Genomic DNA, 18,680 nt, shown 5'->3' with positions numbered 1-18,680 from the left:
CAAGAAATGCAATTGTATTCAAAGGCAGAGAAGAACAGAATCAAACTTTATATGGGCTCGCCAAGTGTTGGGGATTCGTCGTAGCAGAACGTCACCGCATATCATGCATAAGCTGCATCCCTAAAGCAAGTCAACAGGTTAGAACTTAGAACATGCTGCCCTCAACAATCAGGAGCTATAATTTGGTAAAATAATTGCTTCTTAAAATACTCAAGCAAAAAATTCTTAGGTAGAAGCGACAATGATAATGGGATTTTTGTGTGGAATACGGAATTGGTTCATGCTCCATTGTTGTTTAATATGAATGTCCCATAACTTTTAAACTGATTGTGTTTGCAATCTACTCTTATCGGACCTTTTTTGTCTCAGGGCATTTGAAACTTACGGGTGATGAAGTGCTTTATGGTGCTACTCAATGCACTACCGACCTTTCGCACATAGAACGTAAGAGGTGTCTTGATGTCGTAATGAGTGATCTGGAAACACAAGCAATGGAAGGAGAGGTTATCGTGTTTATTATGGGAGTTGTTATATAAGATTTGAACTTTATCGCTTCATTTGTTGATGAATAGAATCAGAGGATAGATTCTTTAGGGAAAAAAAGCCGAAAAACCCTAGCCCCCCACCCTAACCCCTATCTCGCCCCTATCTTCCTCCTCTCTCTTCCCTCTCAACCCTTCTCTCTTTTTGTATCCTCCTTTTTTCTTCTTCTCTTGTTTCCTTCTCTTTCCTTTCCCGTGGATCTTGGTTTTATTTTTTGTTTTTTGTTTTTCTTGTTTTTGGTTGTAGGTTTTTTTGGTTTGTTTTTTTTTTTTTTTTTGCTTGGCTATAAAAGAGTTACTGGTAGTGCTATCTATCTCGCTAGAGGGGGCGGCATCGACATCGATAGAGGTAGTAATAGTTGCTATGTGGGTTCGCATGTGATGTGGAAGCAGACATCGGGAAACACCATTGATTTAGTTACCACTTTTGGCTTACATATATAGGATTTTTGGCTCCAGTTCAGTGTTTGGAGTTACAATAATGAAAGTTATCGGTTTTTGTGGGGTGGGGTTTAGCCGGTATGGCATTTATGGAATTCTTTGGTTGCCGGAGAGGATGTGGATTGATGTTCCTATTTCTTGTTTGAAGTATATTACCCATTAGGAGTTTGCTGTACTTTTTATTTTAATTCTTAGGAACTCTTTATGAGTTTGCTGTGTTTTGTATTCTAGTTTTCGGCTGCAATACAAATCTGTTGTTTCTGCCATTGCACAATGGAGATGTATTGTTAGTCTGAGTACGAGTACTTCGAGATGCTGAATCAGGGGGTTGAGTATTTGTTGGTTTAGGCATAATTATCTCCAAATCAAATCAACATGTTGTTGTGTTTGGTCACTAGAGATGTTGTATCCATTTAACTCTTTTGTGGCTTTGTACTATGATATGTTTCAACAATAATTACTATCACTTTTTCTAAAATAATAAAATAAAATAAAAAAGTGAGACCCAACCAACTGAGCCCAACAACAAAGCAAAAAGGCCAGAGGCCTAAATAAAATGCAAAAGAAACAGCAACAAGCTTAAAGCCCAACAGGCATTAAACCAACACAAGCCCAAACCAACGCCATGATAGCAAACAAACCCTAAACAAAACTCAGCCTAGCCACTAACGCCTGAGACGACATCACTGGGACAAGTTGAGGGGATGAACTGCCACACCCAAGGGGCACAAAACGAAAAAACGCACAACCCACAATCCACCCAAATACCTTTAAAAAAAAAAGAAATTTTATACATCCTAATCTGCTCATTTGGAAACTCTCCATAGGGGATGGGGCCGAGATAAAAATAGAAATTTGTTGTAAGAATGGAAATGGGAAGGCAAATTCGATCCCGTCTCGCCCTATTATCATCCCTAGCAACCACAATGAATGGTAATACATGAACCTAAACTAAACCATTTGAATATAATCAATGCATTTTTCTCCATATGATATTGCATTCAGACTAACCAACCACATATTAGACGTATTTATACATCCTAATCTGCTCATTTGATAACAAGTCTAGAGCATTCTCAACACAGTTCATGACATATCACATTCTTCGACGTCTGCCATTGATTATCGTCGCCTAGCACTTCCTCAGTAGTTAGACATAAATTAAGAAAAAAAACCTCCACACCCCAACAGACTGATAGGGAGAGAAATAGACATGGCAAGAGCAGAGGAAACCAGTGATCAACTCTGTGCAGCTTATCCAGTGAGAGGTGGAGATGGACCCAGCAGCTATGCCGTCAACTCTGTTTACCAGGTTAGTTTCTTCTCTAGCTACTATGTACAAGCTTCTGATTTACTTGGCTAGTAACTTATAAGAATGTTTTAATTTTAGGAGCCATGCATATATAAGAAAGAACCGATTTGGGTGCTGCAGTAATGATTTCATCTTATTTTATTCTCTTTAGAATTAGTAATTAGTGATCGCTAAACATATAAACATTGTTTTTCAGTTTTTTACCTATGAAGATAATAATAATTTTTTGTGTTAGATATAGGCAAATTAAAGATATAGGTGCGTGTAGCAAAGGAGTTTGTAGCTCATGTGGTTACAAGGATGGATCTAAGCCTAGGCTGGAGTGGCTCCAGCTTAGGGAAACAATTATAAAATATTGAACATGGTATAAATTTTATAGGCTTATTCCTACTCCAATAAATATTAGCCCACAACATCAAATAAATATAGCCCATACATGCATTGTTTTTCTTTTTCTAATAAACTAATAATAGCCCAATCTAAGTAAAGTAAATAATAGCTCAGTCCTCTATTTAAAATAAGCCCACTCTTGAAACATATAGAAAATAATAAACATCAATCCAAACCTATATAAATTTGATTAGAAGCAGAACTCATGCTAGGGCTCTACCTTGAGCTATTCTAATCGTACTAATATTGGGATACACCAACAAAGAGCAAAGATGTTGGACAATGTGTTTGATGAGCTATTCTAATCATCACATAATGATAATAGACCGGCAAATAGACCTGATATCATTTCTTGCATTGCTTCATGTTGGACAATGTGTTTGATTTGGTATTTATTTATATTTTGTACTTCTTTGTGTTATATTTGCTTGTAATATGACTTTGTTTGATTTATAAAATTTTATTCACATTTTTGTTTCAAGAGAAAAAAGACTTATAATATATCTCCCCTAAAAATAAAAAATAAAAATTACCCTACCCCTATAAAATTCCTGGATCCGCTATTGTGTGGTGAACGAGCATTTACCCATGTGTCCTAGGTGTCCTAGTTTCGATTCCCTGCTCCCCAGTATATAGCTTGTATTAAAATAAAAAAAAATAAAAAAAAAGATATAGGTGTGTAGTAGAGAAATCAAAATTAAAGATTTTGAATCCCCTCTGGATTCAATTAAATATAACATGAACATTTCTTCTTATGCAGAGAGGAGCTGTGGCTGCTGCCAAAGAATTTATAAGCAAGGCAATTGAAGAAAAGCTTGGCACGGAAATCTTGTTATCTTCCAAGACCTTTCGCATTGCAGATTTGGGTTGCGCTGTTGGGCCCAATTCATTTTTTTCTGCTGAGAACATAATTGACGCTGTGCAGTTGAAGTATAAAAGCCAAGGGCTGAATTCCCAAACCCTTGAATTTCAAGTTTTCTTTAATGACATTACTGCAAATGATTTTAACAAGCTCTTCAGATCCCTCCCAAGCAACAGGCAATACTATGCCGCGGGTGTACCAGGTTCCTTCTATGGCAGGCTATTTCCTAATGCTTCCATTAACCTTTTTCACTCTGCTTTTGCCATTCCATGGATGTCTCAAGTTCCAAAAGCGGTAATGGATAGGAACGGTCCTGCGTGGAATACAGGGCGAATCTTTTACTCAGATGCCTCAGATGAAGTAGTGAGTGCTTATGAAGCACAGAACGCTGAGGACATGGAGCGCTTCCTGCATGCCAGGGCTCAAGAGATTGTGAGTGGAGGACTCATGGTATTTTTCATTCCTGGCCGCCCAGATGGTACCCCCCATTCTCATACTCTGCCAAACGTGATCTATCAAATCTTAGGATCTTGCCTCATGGACTTGGCTAGGAAGGTAAGCAATTGGTTCTATTATTTTCATTCTTTTTTAAATAGTGATTTTTCCTGGGGAGAGTTGCTCTATTTTCTCTTATTTGTATGGTTTTAAAATAGTGAAGTAAGATGTAATTATATTTGATTTTACAATTGTTATATATTGTTGCTTTGTATTGTTTTGCTCAAGACATCCTTTAGCAGATTTTATGTGTGTTTTCACTTTTTGCATGCAGGGAGTTGTTGATGAAGAGAAAGTAGATTCATTTAACATACCTAATTATTTGATGTCTTCCAAAGAACTTGAAAATGCTGTGGAACAAAATGGATGCTTCAGCATAGAGAGAAGGGAAAATTTGGATCATTTCTTTGCTCATGACACTGTCTATAAAAGTCCTCAATTACTTGCGTCTCAAATCAGAGCTAGCTTGGAGGGACTCTTCAAGCAGCAATTCGGAGACGAAATCTTGGACGAGCTCTTTGAATTGTATGGTAAAAAACTTGAAGAGCAGCAGTCCATGGTTGAGTCAGGGAAGGCAGTTGTTTTTCTTGTTGTTCTTAGACGCTTAGCAAATTGATTTGAACATCCAGCTTTTAATAGTTCAGTCTGTTTTGGTCATGTAGAGATGGCCAACAAAGTATTCGAATAATCAGCTGGCTATAAGTAAGATTCAAATAACAACTTTTATGTGTTTGTCTTTGTTTATTGGCAGTAATTGAGATTAACTCTGGAAACTCATTCCTTATTTTGCAGTTTGTCTCCGTGTTCAAGTGAACAAAGAACTTATAATTATAAATTACACAAGAGATCACTGCAGGTAAACAGAATTTGACAATCTAGGTTTAGGAATGCCAATGAGAGTCTTTCCTTTTCGAATTGTAAGCCCCACTCTCTCTTCTACATTGTCCAGAATCTCAGCAGGGCATTCCCACTCAAAAGCATGAAGCAGTGCTGCTAAGTAAAAGTGCACCATGCGATGGCCAAGGGGCAATCCGATGCAAGACCTTTTCCCACTCCCAAAAGGAATGAGGTTAAAATCATGTCCTTTCACATCAATGCTTGACCCAAGAAACCTTTCGGGTTTAAACTCACAGGGGTCTTCCCAAACACTGGGATCCCTAGCCATCCCCCAAACATTCACCAACACAATGCAGCCCTTAGGAATATGGTAACCGGAAACCTCACACGCCTCATTCGTGCTACGAGGAACGAGCAGTGGAACGGCAGGGTGGAGCCGGAAAACTTCTTTTACTGCTGCTTGAAGGTAGGGTAGATTGGAGATGTCACTCTCTTCAACAAACCGATCCTTCCCAACTACTTGGTCCAACTCCATAACTATTTTCTTGTATGCATCAGGTTTTCGTAGGATCTCTGCCATTCCCCACTCAAAAGTGCTTGAGGTAGTCTCTGTGCCTGCGACAAACATTTCCTGCAAAAACCCAAAATAAAAACGTCGTTCTTAGGTTTAATTGGACTCAATTATGGTTTGTTTGTTGATCTACATGTTATATTGGGTGTATGTTTTGAGAATTTACTGTATGGGGGATTCGAACTTGGAATCTCTTCCAACAAAGTTTAGACATTAATATCTAGATAACTTACCGCAAGCATGCCCTTGATGTTCTTTCTGGATAAGCTTTTTAATTCATCGTCTCTGTCACTTCTATAATCCAATAACACATCTAATAAGTCCAAATTTTCCTTCCCAATATTGCCGATTCCGATTTTTCTTTCTTCCAACCTCTCCTTGATGATATTTTCATAAAACGCATCTAATCTCCAAAAGATTTTCAATATTCTCCGTTTCAGGCCTTGAGGATCAAATGGCTTGAATACTGGGATGAGATCAGCAACGTTTACAGAGCCAAGAATTTCCATTAACTGCCAGAATGTATGTTTTAGCTCTCTCCCTTCCTTTTTTGTGTTCTCAAAAAGGTTCCTACTGCATACTGTGTTGCTCACAATGTTACCTGAGGCCACGAAGGCCCACTCTGCAATGTTAACCGAATTCCTCGACATTGAAGTTGAGTGGAGCTCCTTGAGCAACCCATGAACCTAACGAACAAATGAAACAATTAAGACTGTTCATATTTCTCTGTACATAAACAACATCTTTTTATCAACATTTTATTTACGTGCACATATGTAATTTTAGGTTAATTAAAATAATAACATTACTGATGTTATATATATGCATTTAACAAATTAACAAACCTGTTGCTTGCGAAGTGGTTCAAAAGCCTCAAAGGCCTTGGCAGAGAAGAGCTTTTCCATCAATATTTTTCTAATTACTCTCCATCGTGCACTATCCATGGGAGCATAGACAATGGAAGCGGTATCATATGTAATGACTCGGATGGCCTCGGTGACGGTACGACTGGAGAAAACAGCCTCCTGCTGCTTGAGGGTCTTACATGCCATCTCCGGCGATGATATCACAACAACCGGCTTTAAACCTAGTTTCAGGCTAAAGAGCGGGCCATGGATTCTGGACAGATGAAACAAGTCCTCATGAAGGCGATTGTTGAGGAAGTGAGGAAGGCTCCCTAATATGGGCCATCCCACAGGTCCTGGTGGAGAATCCTTCCAGTTCTTAGAGTCCTGGAAATGGATGAAAAAATATGCACCGATTGATGTAGCCAATGCAATGATAATGTAGAGAGGGAAGGTTGAAAAAGCTGATGATATGGAAGTAAGCTGCAGGAAATCCATGGTTTGAATGCTGTGTGTATCTCTGGCTGTGTTCCTGTGTGTATTTATAAATCAATCACTCTCCTCACATTCCACTCCTGTCACCTGTGTGTACTTATCTTCTCTTTCATTACCATTCCCTGTTTGTATAATACTATAATTGCAAGTTGTCATTCCCTTACCTTATCTTTCCTTACTTGTATAATTGCCTTCTTAGTTTTTCTAGATCTGTTGATTTTTCTCGTTATGTGTCATTACAATAGCACTTAAGTTGTGCATAAAGTGGTTCGCCACTAGATAGTGGCATAACATTTCTTTTTTCCAGTTTAAACAAATTAGAAATTCTATTATAAAATATCGTACTCAAGCATTACTAGTCGACAACTAATTATAAGCCTTAAGAAAGTTTTAGCTTATAATTATGAATACGAAAAGGCAAGAGAACATCTATCTAATTTACTGAACAGCTCAAGCAAGAGGATGAAGCTGAGTATGAAGCACTTGAGAATATTAAATCTCAAGTACAAAAGTTTAACAACACAAATAATTCTTTAGCATGATTCGACAAAGCAAGCAACTACAGGCTGTAGAGCATGCACATCTTTTCCTCAATGACCATAGTCATTTACTTATTGTTTAATATTTGATTATATAGCCATAAGTTGCATGCTTTCAGAATTATATTGATTCTATAGCCATAAGTTTCACGACCCAAAAGAAAAAGAGTGACACTTTTTGGATTCAGATGGAGCACCTATCGCCTTACCCCCATACTCGATGATAAAAATGAGTTTGGGTTTCAGATGGAGCAAAAAATACAGAGAAAAGCAAGCCTGAAATTGAAAGCAAATTTCAAGGAATTGGTACCAAATCAAACTAAGTATAGAATAAAATATTTTCAAGGATTATTAATAAGTTGATTATTTAATTAATGCCAACTTAACATACGTAATAAGAAGACAATAAAGCGCATATAAAAAGCTAGTCGAGCTTAATATGTGTCAAGCCTCAAGCTAGTAGTGCTATAGAGCTGGTGAGGTTTCGACATCTTGAGGTTAATTATGTGAGGTATATTCAAATAGAGTCATATACTATACATTAATTTTCGGAGACCAACCGATGTGACAATATTTCGATTACTTTTTGCCTAGTCTCGTTGTAATTTGTATACCTTATTTATTTACAACAAATAAGAACCTATCATATTAATTTGTGTCTTATATTTGACGTTTTTGTTAAAGAATATAAGTTTCACATCCGAAACTTGACTATAATAAGATTTACCGATGGTGCTATCTATCCCGACGGAAGTGGCGGCATCGACATCAGTAGAGGTAGTAATGGTTGTTATGCTGGTTCGTATGTGATGTGGAAGCAAACAACGTGAAACACTATTATCGCCATGATTTAATTGCCGCTTTTGGCCCACATATTTAGAGTTTTGGCTCCAGTTTAATGTTTGGAGTTACAATAATGAACGTTACCAGTTTGTGTGGGTTAAAGTTTAGCCTGTGCTGCACTAAGGGTTAGCCAGTATGGCTTTATGGATTTCTTTGGCGTTATGAATGTGGAGCGGTGTTCCTGTTTCTTTTTCTTTTTTTTTTCTTTTTTTTAAAGTCTATTATTCATTAAGAGTTTGCTGTACTTTTTATTTTAATTCTCAGGAACTCTTTTGGAGTTTGCTGTGTTTTGTATTCTAGTTTTCGGCTACAACTCAAATCTGTCATTTATGCCATTACATGATAGAGATGTATTGTAAATCGGAGCACAAGTCCTTTGAGATGCTGAATTAGGGGGTTGAGTAGTTGTTGGTTTAGGTATAATTCTCTTCGAATCAAATCAACATGTTGTTGTGTTTGGGCACTAGATATGTACCCATTTTGGCTCTTTTGTAGCTTTGTACAATGACAGTCCTAATCTCTTGGACTACAAGGGTCCAAGAGATTTTTGGTCCTTCACCATTGGATATAAATTCAACGGTTCACTCATTCTTGCACTCCTTTTAAGAAACTTTTTTGAATCATTAGATTAATATCCAACGATAGGTGACCACAATCTCTTGGACTCCTATGGTCCAAGAGATCGAGACTGTGTACAATGATATGTTTCATCAATAATTACTATCATTTTTTCTATAATAAAAAAAACAATTATAATTAATTAAATGCAATTATACTGAATTAATTAAATGCAGTGATCATTAATACTAGTTTATTTTTATAAAAATATTAAATGCAATGATAATCAATGTTAATATTTAATGACTAATTATTTTATTTCAAAATTTTTAATTAAATACATGCATAATTAATATTAGTTTAGTTTATAAAAATATTATTTATTAACTTATATATCAGGCAGGGCCGGGGTGCCCATCGGCCTAGAAATCGTGGCCTAGGCTCTACCAATTACACAACGGGCTGAGCTAAGTCCACTCATAGTACCCGGCTGGGCTAGTTCATAGTCCAAAAAGTAGGGTCCAGCTTTGGCTAGCCCATCGGATTGGGCCATTTTTACAGGCCTTTGGGGAAAATTTGGATCATTTCTACGCACATGACAGTCTATAAAAGTCCTCAACTACTTGCATCTCAAATCTAGGGGTGGCATTTTAAACCGAAAAATCAAAAAATCGCAAAAACCAACCGACATTTAACCGCAATGGAACCTCAATCACGGGAAACAGAACTGCATTTGCGGTTGCGGTTGTAGTATTTGATTTTCACAACTTGCGGTTACCGCAAACCGCGACTATATTTTTTTAAAAAAAAAATTGCATTTTATTGTTTAATCGTAGCCGTTGTATAAAAAAAACGACTTATCTTGTAAGTAATTAGTTTATTTATGCTTATGTTATTTATGCTTCTTTTTATAATAAAATGTACTAAACTTATGTTGTTTTATTTGTAGATAGCATTGATGCTCAAACAACACAACGGGGTCCTTCAAATCTACTCACCACCACCAACACTTGAGTTTTTAACATTGGTGCATTGCATTTTCCTTTTAGTTTGTAACTTTAATTAACTTTGAATTGGATTTTCCTTTGGGTTGTAACTTTAATTTATTTTGTATTGCATTTTCCTTTTGGTTCGTAACTTTAAAGGATTTGGAATTGGAATGCTTGAGAAGTTGAGGAGGTTGGAATTTATATATGCTTGAGAAGTTGAGGTTGTGAATGCTTGAGAAGTTGAGGAGGTTGTGAATTTATATTTTTAGGTTAAAGTATGCTTGAACTCCAAAGGCTTCAAAAGAAGCATCAAAACTAGGCCTACAATGTGGAAGATTGGATTTTTATGACACAAAAAGAACTTGCGGTTTTAAACCGCTAATTGCGGTCGGTTTGCGATTTCAAAAATCACCATACTGCAAATAGTTGGTCGGTTTGCAGTTTGGGCAAAAATTCGCGGTTACCGAACCACAACCACCCCTACTCAAATCAGAGCTATCCTGGAGGGACTCTTCAAGCAGCAATTCAGAGACGAAATCGTGGACGAGCTCTTAGACTTGTATCGTAAAACACTTGAAGAGCAGCACTCCATGGTTGAGTCAAAGAAGGCAGTTGTTTTTCTTGTTGTTCTCAGACGCAGAGCAAATTGATTTGAACATCCAGCTTTTATGTTCGGCTGAATTTGGTCATGTAGAGATGGCCAACAAAGTATTCCAACAATCAGCTGGCTATATGTCTGCATTCAAATGTTATTGGCTATTATATAGGCATCAGCAACTGCATAACTTTTATGCATTTGTCTTTGTTTATTGGCAGTAATTGAGGTTAGCTCTGAAACTGATAACTCATTTGCAGTTTGTCTATGTTCATGCGAAACTAATTGCATTATTATTACTCATAGTACATTTCTAAATTACATTAGCATAGAAGTATTGTAGAGACATACTCCATCTTACCAATATTACATATTTGCACAGGAGATCAGTGGAGATAAACAGAATCTGACAATCTAGGTTTAGGAAGGCCAATGAGAGTCTTACTTTTTGAATTGCAAGCCCCATTCTCTCTTCTACAATGTCCAAAATGTCAGCAGGGAATTCCCATTCAAAAGCATGAAGCAGGGCTGCTAAGTAAAAGTGCCCCATGCGATGGACAAGGGGCAATCCGATGCAAGATCTTTTCCCACTCCCAAAAGGAATGAGGTTAAACTCATGGCCTTTCACATCAATGCTTGACCCAAGAAACCTTTCGGGTTTAGACTCACAAGGGTCTTCCCAAACACTGGGATCCCTAGCCATCCCCAAAACATTCACCAACACTATGCAGCCCTTAGGAATATGGTAACCAGAAACCTCACACGCCTCATTCGTGCTACGAGGAATGAGCAGTGGGACGGCAGGGTGGAGCCAGAAAACTTCTTTCACTGCTGCTTGAAGGTAGGGTAGATTGGAAATGTCACTCTCTTCAACAAACCGATCCTTCCCAACTACTTGGTCCAACTCCATAACTATTTTCTTGTATGCATCAGGTTTTCTTTGGATCTCTGCCATACCCCACTCAAAAGTGCTTGATGTAGTCTCTGTGCCTGTGAACATTTCCTGCAAAAACACAAAATCAAAACTTGTTCTTAGTTTCAATTGGACTGAATTGGTTTGTTTGTTGAACTGATGTACACGTTATATTCTGTGTATGTTTTGAGAATTTCTGTATGGGATACTTGGAATCTCTTTCAACATTGAGAGCATATTTAAACAAAGTCTGAAAGTACAAAGTTCAGAGATTAATATCTAGATATACCGCAAGCATGCCTTTAATGTTCTTTCTCGATAAGCTTTTTAATTCCTCATCTCTGTCACTTCTATAATCCAATAACACATCTAACAAGTCCAATTTTTCCTTCCCAATATTGCCGATTTTGATTTTCCTTTCTTCCAACCTCTCCTTGATAATGTTTTCATAAAACGCATATAATCTCCAAAAGATCTTCAAAATTCTCCGTTTCAGGCCTTGAAGATCAAATGGCTTAAATACTGGGATGAGATCAGTAACATTTACAGAGCCAAGAATTTGCATTAACTCCCAGAATGTATGTTTTAGTTCTCTCCCTTTGTTTTTTGTGTTATCAGAAAGGTTTTTACTGCATACTATTTTACTCACAATCTTGCCTGAGGCCACAAAGCCCAACTCTGCAATGTTCACTGAATTTTTCATCATCGAAGCTAAGTAGTGCTGCTTGAGCAACCCATGAACCTACAAGCAAGTGAAACAAACAATTAAGACTACTCATTTTTCCCTTTACATATGTTGTACATTGATCAACATTTTCTTTAACAGACGAACTCATGTTTTTACCTGAAAAAATTAACAAAACCTGTTGCTTTTGAACTGGTTCAAAAGCCTCAAAGGCCTTGGCAGAGAAGATCTGTTCCATCAAGATTCTTCTAATTACTCTCCAACGTGCACTAGCCATGAGAGCATATATACAACAGAGGCCGTATCATATGTAATGACCTGGATGGCCTCCATGATGGTACGACTGGAGAAAACATACTCCTGCTGCTTAAGGGTCTTCCTTGCCATCTTCGGTGACAGTATCAGGACCCGTGGCTTTAAACCTAGTTTCAGGCTAAAGAGTGGGTCATGGATTCTAGAGAGATGAAACAAGTCCTCATGAAGGCGATTGTTGAGGAGGTGAGGAAGGCTCCCAAGTATGGGCCATCCAACAGGTCCTGGTGGAGAATCCTTCCAGTTCCTAGGGTCACATAAATGGATGAAAAAATATGCACCGATTGATGTAGCCAATGCAATGATAATGTAGAAAGGGAAGGAAAACAAATAGGTTGAAACAGCTGATGATATGGAAGTACACTGCAGGAAATCCATGGTTTGCATGCTCTGTGTCTCTAGGAGTGTGCATGTGTGTATATTTATAAATCAATCGTTCTCTCGATCGAAGACTTTAAAATCCGACCCGCCACCTTTTGTGGTTAATTAAAAGGGGAAAAAAGAAGAAGGCAAATGATTGAAAAGCCCCCAAAATACCTTTTTTTCACACAGTTAGAAGGGAGGAGGGAGGTATTCTCACACACGTGCCGTGGAGAATCGAACTGCATACCACTAACCTGCATGTCCACAGCTCTGAGACCCCTTTGTCATTTACTGTACTTTTCTTGGCTTATTCTCTTACCTTATCTTTTCCTTGTTTGTATAATACTATAATTGCACATGTTGTCATTGTGTTATCTTTTCCTTTTTTAGGTCTGATTAATTACCTTATCTTTTCCTTATTTATATAGTTTATCTGTTGAAAGTTCTTTTCTCTTGTTTGGATCACTTGTCTGCTGTATGATTACAATAGCACTTAGTTATGGATAAAATGGTTCACCATTACAGGGTATGACTAGACAAGCATAATCAGCACATACCCACTGTCATAATGGAATTCCAGTTGAAGAAATTTGAAACCATATCCTACTCAAGCATTACTATCAAAGAAGCAGAATGCGTTTTTTAGATAATTTTTGTAACATTAAAATTACTTATGACAATCTGAGAAAGGGACAAGAGAGCTTATCATCAAGGAATTGGAGCAGGAATCTTTGACTTATAATTTTGAATATGGAAAAGCAAGAGAACAACTATCTATTTTGTGAATAATATAATAAGCTCAAGCAGCAAGATAAGCAACCCTTAGATAGTATAGGATGACTGCCACACTGTTAGACCAAAAATGCAAAAACTCTTATTATATTCCTTCAAGCATTAGCAAGAGAAAGATTCCACTACTTAGCAGAAGATTCAAAAAGCTAGATGATCAAATTAGAATATTAGAAAACATGTCAGTACAATATGCATGAAGAAAATAACCTTACCCTTGAGCACATATACATGCACTAGGATTGTTGTGGACTGATCAACACTTACCCTTAACATGGATCTGCTTAATTAAATTTGAGAAATATTAAACTTTTTTATGGTTAATACAATGCACATGTACAAATTCAAATCCAAATTCATAATTCTAACTTCTTTCATCTAAGCACAATATATATATATATATATATATATATTGATTGTATAGAATTGAAGCCCATTTTTATGAAGATAATTACAAGGCATATCAACAATATTAACTCTACTGTAAATAATCACCTGGAAATCTGCTTTGTTGGTCCTTTGAACATTGTGGTTGCTTGGTAATGGCTTCTCTTCTCTGCTGCACCTCAAGTCAAGAAGAGTGTATGAAGCTGAGTCTAGTTTTCAACGGAAATGGAATATTTTATCATTTAACCATGGTCAACTGACGTGCATCAAGTAACTATCTTTCTATTGTAGCTTAATCTCGATCTCATCACCCACAATTATGATAAACCACTATTATTAGAGACAAAATGAGATGAGATTAAAAAAAAAAAAAAAAAAATGTAGTATGAGCAGTCACTCTCAATGCTTTACATAATCCTATGAGGATATGAGGAAGCAAACTTCCCTAATAAACCATCAGAAATAATAAGCAACAGAAATAAGAGTTCATTTCAGCTTACCCCATAACAAATGTTGTTTATACTTGTATCCTTACAAATGTTCATCGAAAAATATTTTCAACAGATAGATAAAACAGTACTTCAATTGAAGAAAACTATTTGAATATGGCTGCTTGAAAAGCCTTTGCGATTCTCCTTTTCATCTTCCTGCATCATATTAAAAAAATTATTGAAGTAGAAAAATTAAATAGAAGAATATACAACAATAAGATGAAAACAGTGTATCCTGAACCCTGATTTGCTAAGACAAATAAAACGGTGTCTTTCCAACTTGCAAGCACAGAAAATTGGCACATCAGAGTTGGGGAAAGGGTGTCCGCCCGATCGCTATCATCAGCATTTATTACCTGCTGTTGTCGTTGTGGATGTAGGAACACGTTGAGGAAAAAATAATCATTTCTGCATGACCAACAAATTTTGTTGCTTCAATTTTCTAGAGTACTCCTTCATCCATTACGTCAAACAAATTTCATTCAATGTAGAACGTTTACGACAAGGTAGTAGTTTAAGCTTCCAAATCTGCAACGCTGGCAATCACTACTTGGCTCTGTCCATAATCTGAAACTCTTATGAACTAGAAGGATTACTCATTAAGTCTTTGAGCAGCCCATTGTCCCAATCTCAAGCAGCCATGTCTTCTACAAGCATCAAGGACTCTTGTCAACATTGGGACTGTAGGATCAAATGGCATATTCTTTACAAAATTTTCAAGCTCATCCATGTACGCCCATTGGCTGTAGAGTTCAATCATGCACTCATAGTGCTCTAATCTAGGTATAATACCGTACTCATTGGTCATCGAATCAAAATACTGCCTGCCCAACTCAACAAAACCTTCATATGTACAAGCATGTAAAACACCTCGAAATGTTACATGATCTGGCTTAATACCTTCATCCTCCATCAAACCAAAACATTTAAGTACTTCTCTCCCCTTATAGTTGTGACAGCATCCCAAAATCATGGAGTTCCATAGAATTACATCTCTTGAAGCCCTCTCTTTGAAAACCATGATAGCATACTCAATAGAATGACACTTGGAATACATGTCAACTAATGCCCCCCTGACCACACTATCCATTGTATAACCATTTCTGATCATGAAACCATGAATTTGTTTTCCTTGCTCAAGTGCAAAAATATTTGCACAAGCTGCCAGGAGAATTGCAAACGTGTATTCATCAGGTGTTTCCTCCAATTGCATCTCACAAAATATTGTCATAGCTAGTTCACTCCGGCCATGACGAGCATAGCTACTCAACAAAGTATTCCAAGAAATTCTATCCCGGCACTGACTAATTTGGTGAAACCAGACTGTTTTGGCACTTTTCAAGTACCCACATTTACCATACATGTCAAGAAGGCCATTTCCAACAAAGATATTGGAACAGAAATCATGTCGGTAAATGAATCCATGAACCTGTTTTCCCATTTCAACATCCGAAAGGCCAGCACACACCTTGAGGATTAACCCAAGGGTGACTTGGTCTATATTTTTTGTTGTGTTCACCATCAGGAATATAAAATTCAAAGCCTCTTCCCACTGGAAATAATGAGTGTATCCTGCCAACATTGCATTCCAAGTTACCACATTCCGTTCAGGCATTTCATTGAAGAACTCTCTTGCCTTCCACGTCTGTCCACTCATTGCATATCCTGAAACAATTGAAGTCCCAGAAATCAAATTTTTCGACTTAGGCTGGTCAAAAATTGCACATGCATTCTCTAGTTCCCCACACTTGGCGTACATATCGATAAGGGAGCTCAAAACAACCTCATCATTTTCGAAACCCATTTTAATTGCAGCTCCATGAATCTGCATTCCCTCTTCAAGTGCAGTAATACTCGAACAAGCAACAAGAGCATTAGAAAAGGTGAAATTCAATGGCCTAACAGCTGCCACAAACATCTGGAAAAACATAATTATTGCCTCCTTTCCTTCACCCATCTCGAGATACCGCCTCACAATTATATTCCAAGATATGTCATTTGGATTCTGGATCTCATCAAATATTCCACGGGCATCCCTCATAACCCCACATTTCCCATATATGTCAACAAGTGAACTCCCTAAAATCACATTCCCATTGAAACCATACTTGAAAATAACCGCATGAATTTGCCTCGAAAGCCAAAGCGCCAAAACTGCAGCACACGACCCAAGAACACTGGCAAATGTAATCTCATTTGGCAAAAAACCCGACCGGTTCATCTTTATGAACAAGCCAAAGGCATCCTCAGGATTCCCAGTTTGTGAGTACGCTGTTATCAATGCATTCCAAGACCCACCATCTCTTTGAGGCATTTCCTCGAACAGCTCCCTCGCATCTCCCAAAGACCCACATTTCGCATAAGCCTCAATGGCACGATTCAGTAGAAAAATGGGCGGGATGGGTGAGAAGGTGACCAAATGCGACTCAACCTTTCGGACCTCGAGAATGGCGCGGTTTGAGGAACAGAGCTGGAAGAGATGGGCGTAGAGAGAAAATTGGAAGGGAAATGGAGATGCAAAGAGGATTGAAACAGCTTTCGGGAGATGACCAGAGTCAAGATAAGTGAGGATTTTGCTGGTGATGGCTTTGACGGTGGTGGGATTTGAGGGTTTGGTTAGATGGCCTTTGTCACAAAGAAGACGGTTTAGCACAGAGCCTGCAGTCACACCCATGCATGTGTTGTTGTAATGTTGTGCGAATTAGAACACACACTGCAGAATGCAAGAGGATATAGGCTACAAGAGAACTATTCATTCACAATCTGCAGACAACCAAAGTGCAAAAATTGTTGTGAGGTTCATATCGCCAAGCTCACGTATTTAACATGCATTCACAGTTTGCAGGCAATCAAAGTGCAAAAATTGGACATGAAACTTTTGCATTGGATGTCACTTTCGTTGCTTTTTATTTTTATTTTTTTTTCTTCGTATTTTTCCTATTAATTAAGCAAGCTATTGAGTCAACATGCATTGTTTTAAATATATAGGAACAAGAAAAGACCACCAAACCATTTTGAGGCATAAGAATTTAAGATTAAAATTCCCACCCTATCCTTTCTATCTTCTTCTTCTTTTTTTTCCTGATTTCCAACATGATTGAACTGATACTGAAAAGAAAGCAATTCCTATCCAACTAGGGCAGATTTCTTTAGATGAATTCTCTCCCCTGTTTTGGTTGCAAAGTAGAAGATAAAGTCAGTAAGCGAGTTCAATTTGATAAATTCCTTGACAGACCAAAATGAATCTGGCATTAGTTTGACTGATAGTTCAAAAAGAAGGTTTTAACTGAAGAATAAGAAACTCGTGAAAAAGTATAAAGAAGGCAACAAAAAAGGAAGAATTACTCAAAATATATTTGCATATAGAAGACAATCTTTTGTTTTCTTGGTCAGCAAGACAACTAAAAATTTATCAACTTTCTTGGTGTGGAAGACAAACAATACTATTTATGCAAACAAAACTGAATTTTAGTGAAAATTTACAAGAGAAGCGGATTAACTGAAGCACTTAAATATAGCTCAAGTTTTTAACTTGTTGAAGATCATCCTACACTTATCTCACGTTAGTTGAACATTATAAGTGTTATAACATGTGAAGCCATATTGAAGCAACCTAGTAGTATTAGAGTACTGACATGCCTTCTTTATCATTTTTCCATTCAATGTATCAGTATCTTGTGTCCCATACCATGCTCATAGCTTGAGAGTGCTTCATTAACAACCTACTGCTTGTGCCATCCCATTTCTAGTTCTTCCGAAAATGTTTCTTCTTCACTCCTAAACAATCTAATCACTGAGCTAACTAAATACAACCGACTCATTTTTTAGATTCAATAACAGTAAGGGCAATAACATTCTTATTCAAACTGCTGAGAAACACATATTGAGATTGAGGATAGAAAGTTGTAACAATTTCTAGGTACGAATCTGATGCACTTATCACTCAACAGAAAGCTTGAATTCAAAAAGTACTCAAATCCCCAAATCCCAATCATTCTTATTCTTATATCAGTCTACATGTGAAGCCATATAGAAGCAGACATTGACATGAAACTCAAATTAGATATACCTTTATATATATATAACAATTAGATACACCCTTTTTCATTTAAAGTTCAATAGCTCCATTCCAATGGTAAAAATTACCCGATTGCAGCGATTGGAGATAAGCCAATGTTGTGCGTCTGTGCTGTGGCGTGTGAAGTCGAGAATTCGACTGATGGAGTCGCAGAGACCAGAGGAGACGGCGAGGGCAGTCCCCAGACGCCCAGCCCTAAAAATTACTGACTACAGAGGGGGAGAGAGAGGTAGAGAGAGAGAGGGAGCAAGAGAGCTTCAAGCTTCTGCCACTCAAGACTGCGAACGATGAGAGCGGCGAGGAAAAAAAAAAAAAAAAAAAATTTGTTTCTACGAAATGACTATAATA

General features: G+C 37.4%; 3 protein-coding genes and 1 pseudogene across 5 annotated transcripts; 1 reads left to right on the top strand and 3 right to left on the bottom strand.

The window, feature by feature from the left end:
- Positions 1–2,123: 2,123 nt before the first annotated feature.
- On the top strand, positions 2,124–4,865 carry LOC117637000 (loganic acid O-methyltransferase-like). The gene is made up of 4 exons (XM_034371727.1): positions 2,124–2,295; positions 3,446–4,102; positions 4,317–4,744; positions 4,835–4,865. Exons 1-3 carry the CDS (start codon positions 2,197–2,199, stop codon positions 4,656–4,658), a joined length of 1,098 nt encoding a protein of 365 aa, XP_034227618.1. The 5' UTR covers positions 2,124–2,196; the 3' UTR covers positions 4,659–4,744; positions 4,835–4,865.
- Positions 4,866–4,889: 24 nt separating this feature from the next.
- Positions 4,890–6,852, bottom strand: LOC117636999 (7-ethoxycoumarin O-deethylase-like). The gene is made up of 3 exons (XM_034371726.1): positions 6,296–6,852; positions 5,684–6,136; positions 4,890–5,510 (listed from the first exon to the last, which is right to left on the bottom strand). Exons 1-3 carry the CDS (start codon positions 6,791–6,793, stop codon positions 4,890–4,892), a joined length of 1,572 nt encoding a protein of 523 aa, XP_034227617.1. The 5' UTR covers positions 6,794–6,852.
- A 3,604-nt stretch (positions 6,853–10,456) lies between these two features.
- Positions 10,457–13,803, bottom strand: LOC117637001 (annotated as a pseudogene).
- On the bottom strand, positions 12,360–18,592 carry LOC117636997 (pentatricopeptide repeat-containing protein At3g26540). Of its 3 annotated transcripts, XR_004587132.1 has the most exons (4): positions 18,401–18,592; positions 14,264–17,017; positions 13,872–13,972; positions 12,360–12,471 (listed from the first exon to the last, which is right to left on the bottom strand). XR_004587132.1 is itself a non-coding variant. In XM_034371725.1 (2 exons), exon 2 carries the CDS (start codon positions 16,926–16,928, stop codon positions 14,847–14,849), a length of 2,082 nt encoding a protein of 693 aa, XP_034227616.1. In that variant the 5' UTR covers positions 16,929–17,017; positions 18,401–18,592; the 3' UTR covers positions 14,227–14,846. The 3 variants fall into 3 exon arrangements, 1 of the variants encoding a protein (XP_034227616.1); XR_004587133.1 differs by lacking the exons at positions 12,360–12,471; positions 13,872–13,972 and having other exon boundaries at positions 14,227–14,410; positions 14,611–17,017; XM_034371725.1 differs by lacking the exons at positions 12,360–12,471; positions 13,872–13,972 and having other exon boundaries at positions 14,227–17,017.
- Positions 18,593–18,680: the final 88 nt, after the last annotated feature.

The sequence above is a fragment of the Prunus dulcis genome, chromosome 8 (assembly GCF_902201215.1).
Source record: "Prunus dulcis chromosome 8, ALMONDv2, whole genome shotgun sequence".
NCBI lineage: Eukaryota > Viridiplantae > Streptophyta > Magnoliopsida > Rosales > Rosaceae > Prunus > Prunus dulcis.
Note: the sequence above shows the minus strand (reverse complement) of the source record. Positions and strands in the feature narration are given on the sequence as shown.

Coding starts and splice junctions, on each gene's coding strand:
- LOC117637000 (XM_034371727.1), top strand. CDS start 2,197: ATGGCAAGAGCAGAGGAAACCAGTGATCAACTCTGTGCAGCTTATCCA. Junction 2,296..3,445: donor CCGTCAACTCTGTTTACCAG/GTTAGTTTCTTC, acceptor CTTCTTATGCAG/AGAGGAGCTGTGGCTGCTGC. Junction 4,103..4,316: donor TCATGGACTTGGCTAGGAAG/GTAAGCAATTGG, acceptor TTTTGCATGCAG/GGAGTTGTTGATGAAGAGAA.
- LOC117636999 (XM_034371726.1), bottom strand. CDS start 6,793: ATGGATTTCCTGCAGCTTACTTCCATATCATCAGCTTTTTCAACCTTC. Junction 6,137..6,295: donor AACCACTTCGCAAGCAACAG/GTTTGTTAATTT, acceptor TTTGTTCGTTAG/GTTCATGGGTTGCTCAAGGA. Junction 5,511..5,683: donor ACATCAAGGGCATGCTTGCG/GTAAGTTATCTA, acceptor GGGTTTTTGCAG/GAAATGTTTGTCGCAGGCAC.
- LOC117636997 (XM_034371725.1), bottom strand. CDS start 16,928: ATGGGTGTGACTGCAGGCTCTGTGCTAAACCGTCTTCTTTGTGACAAA.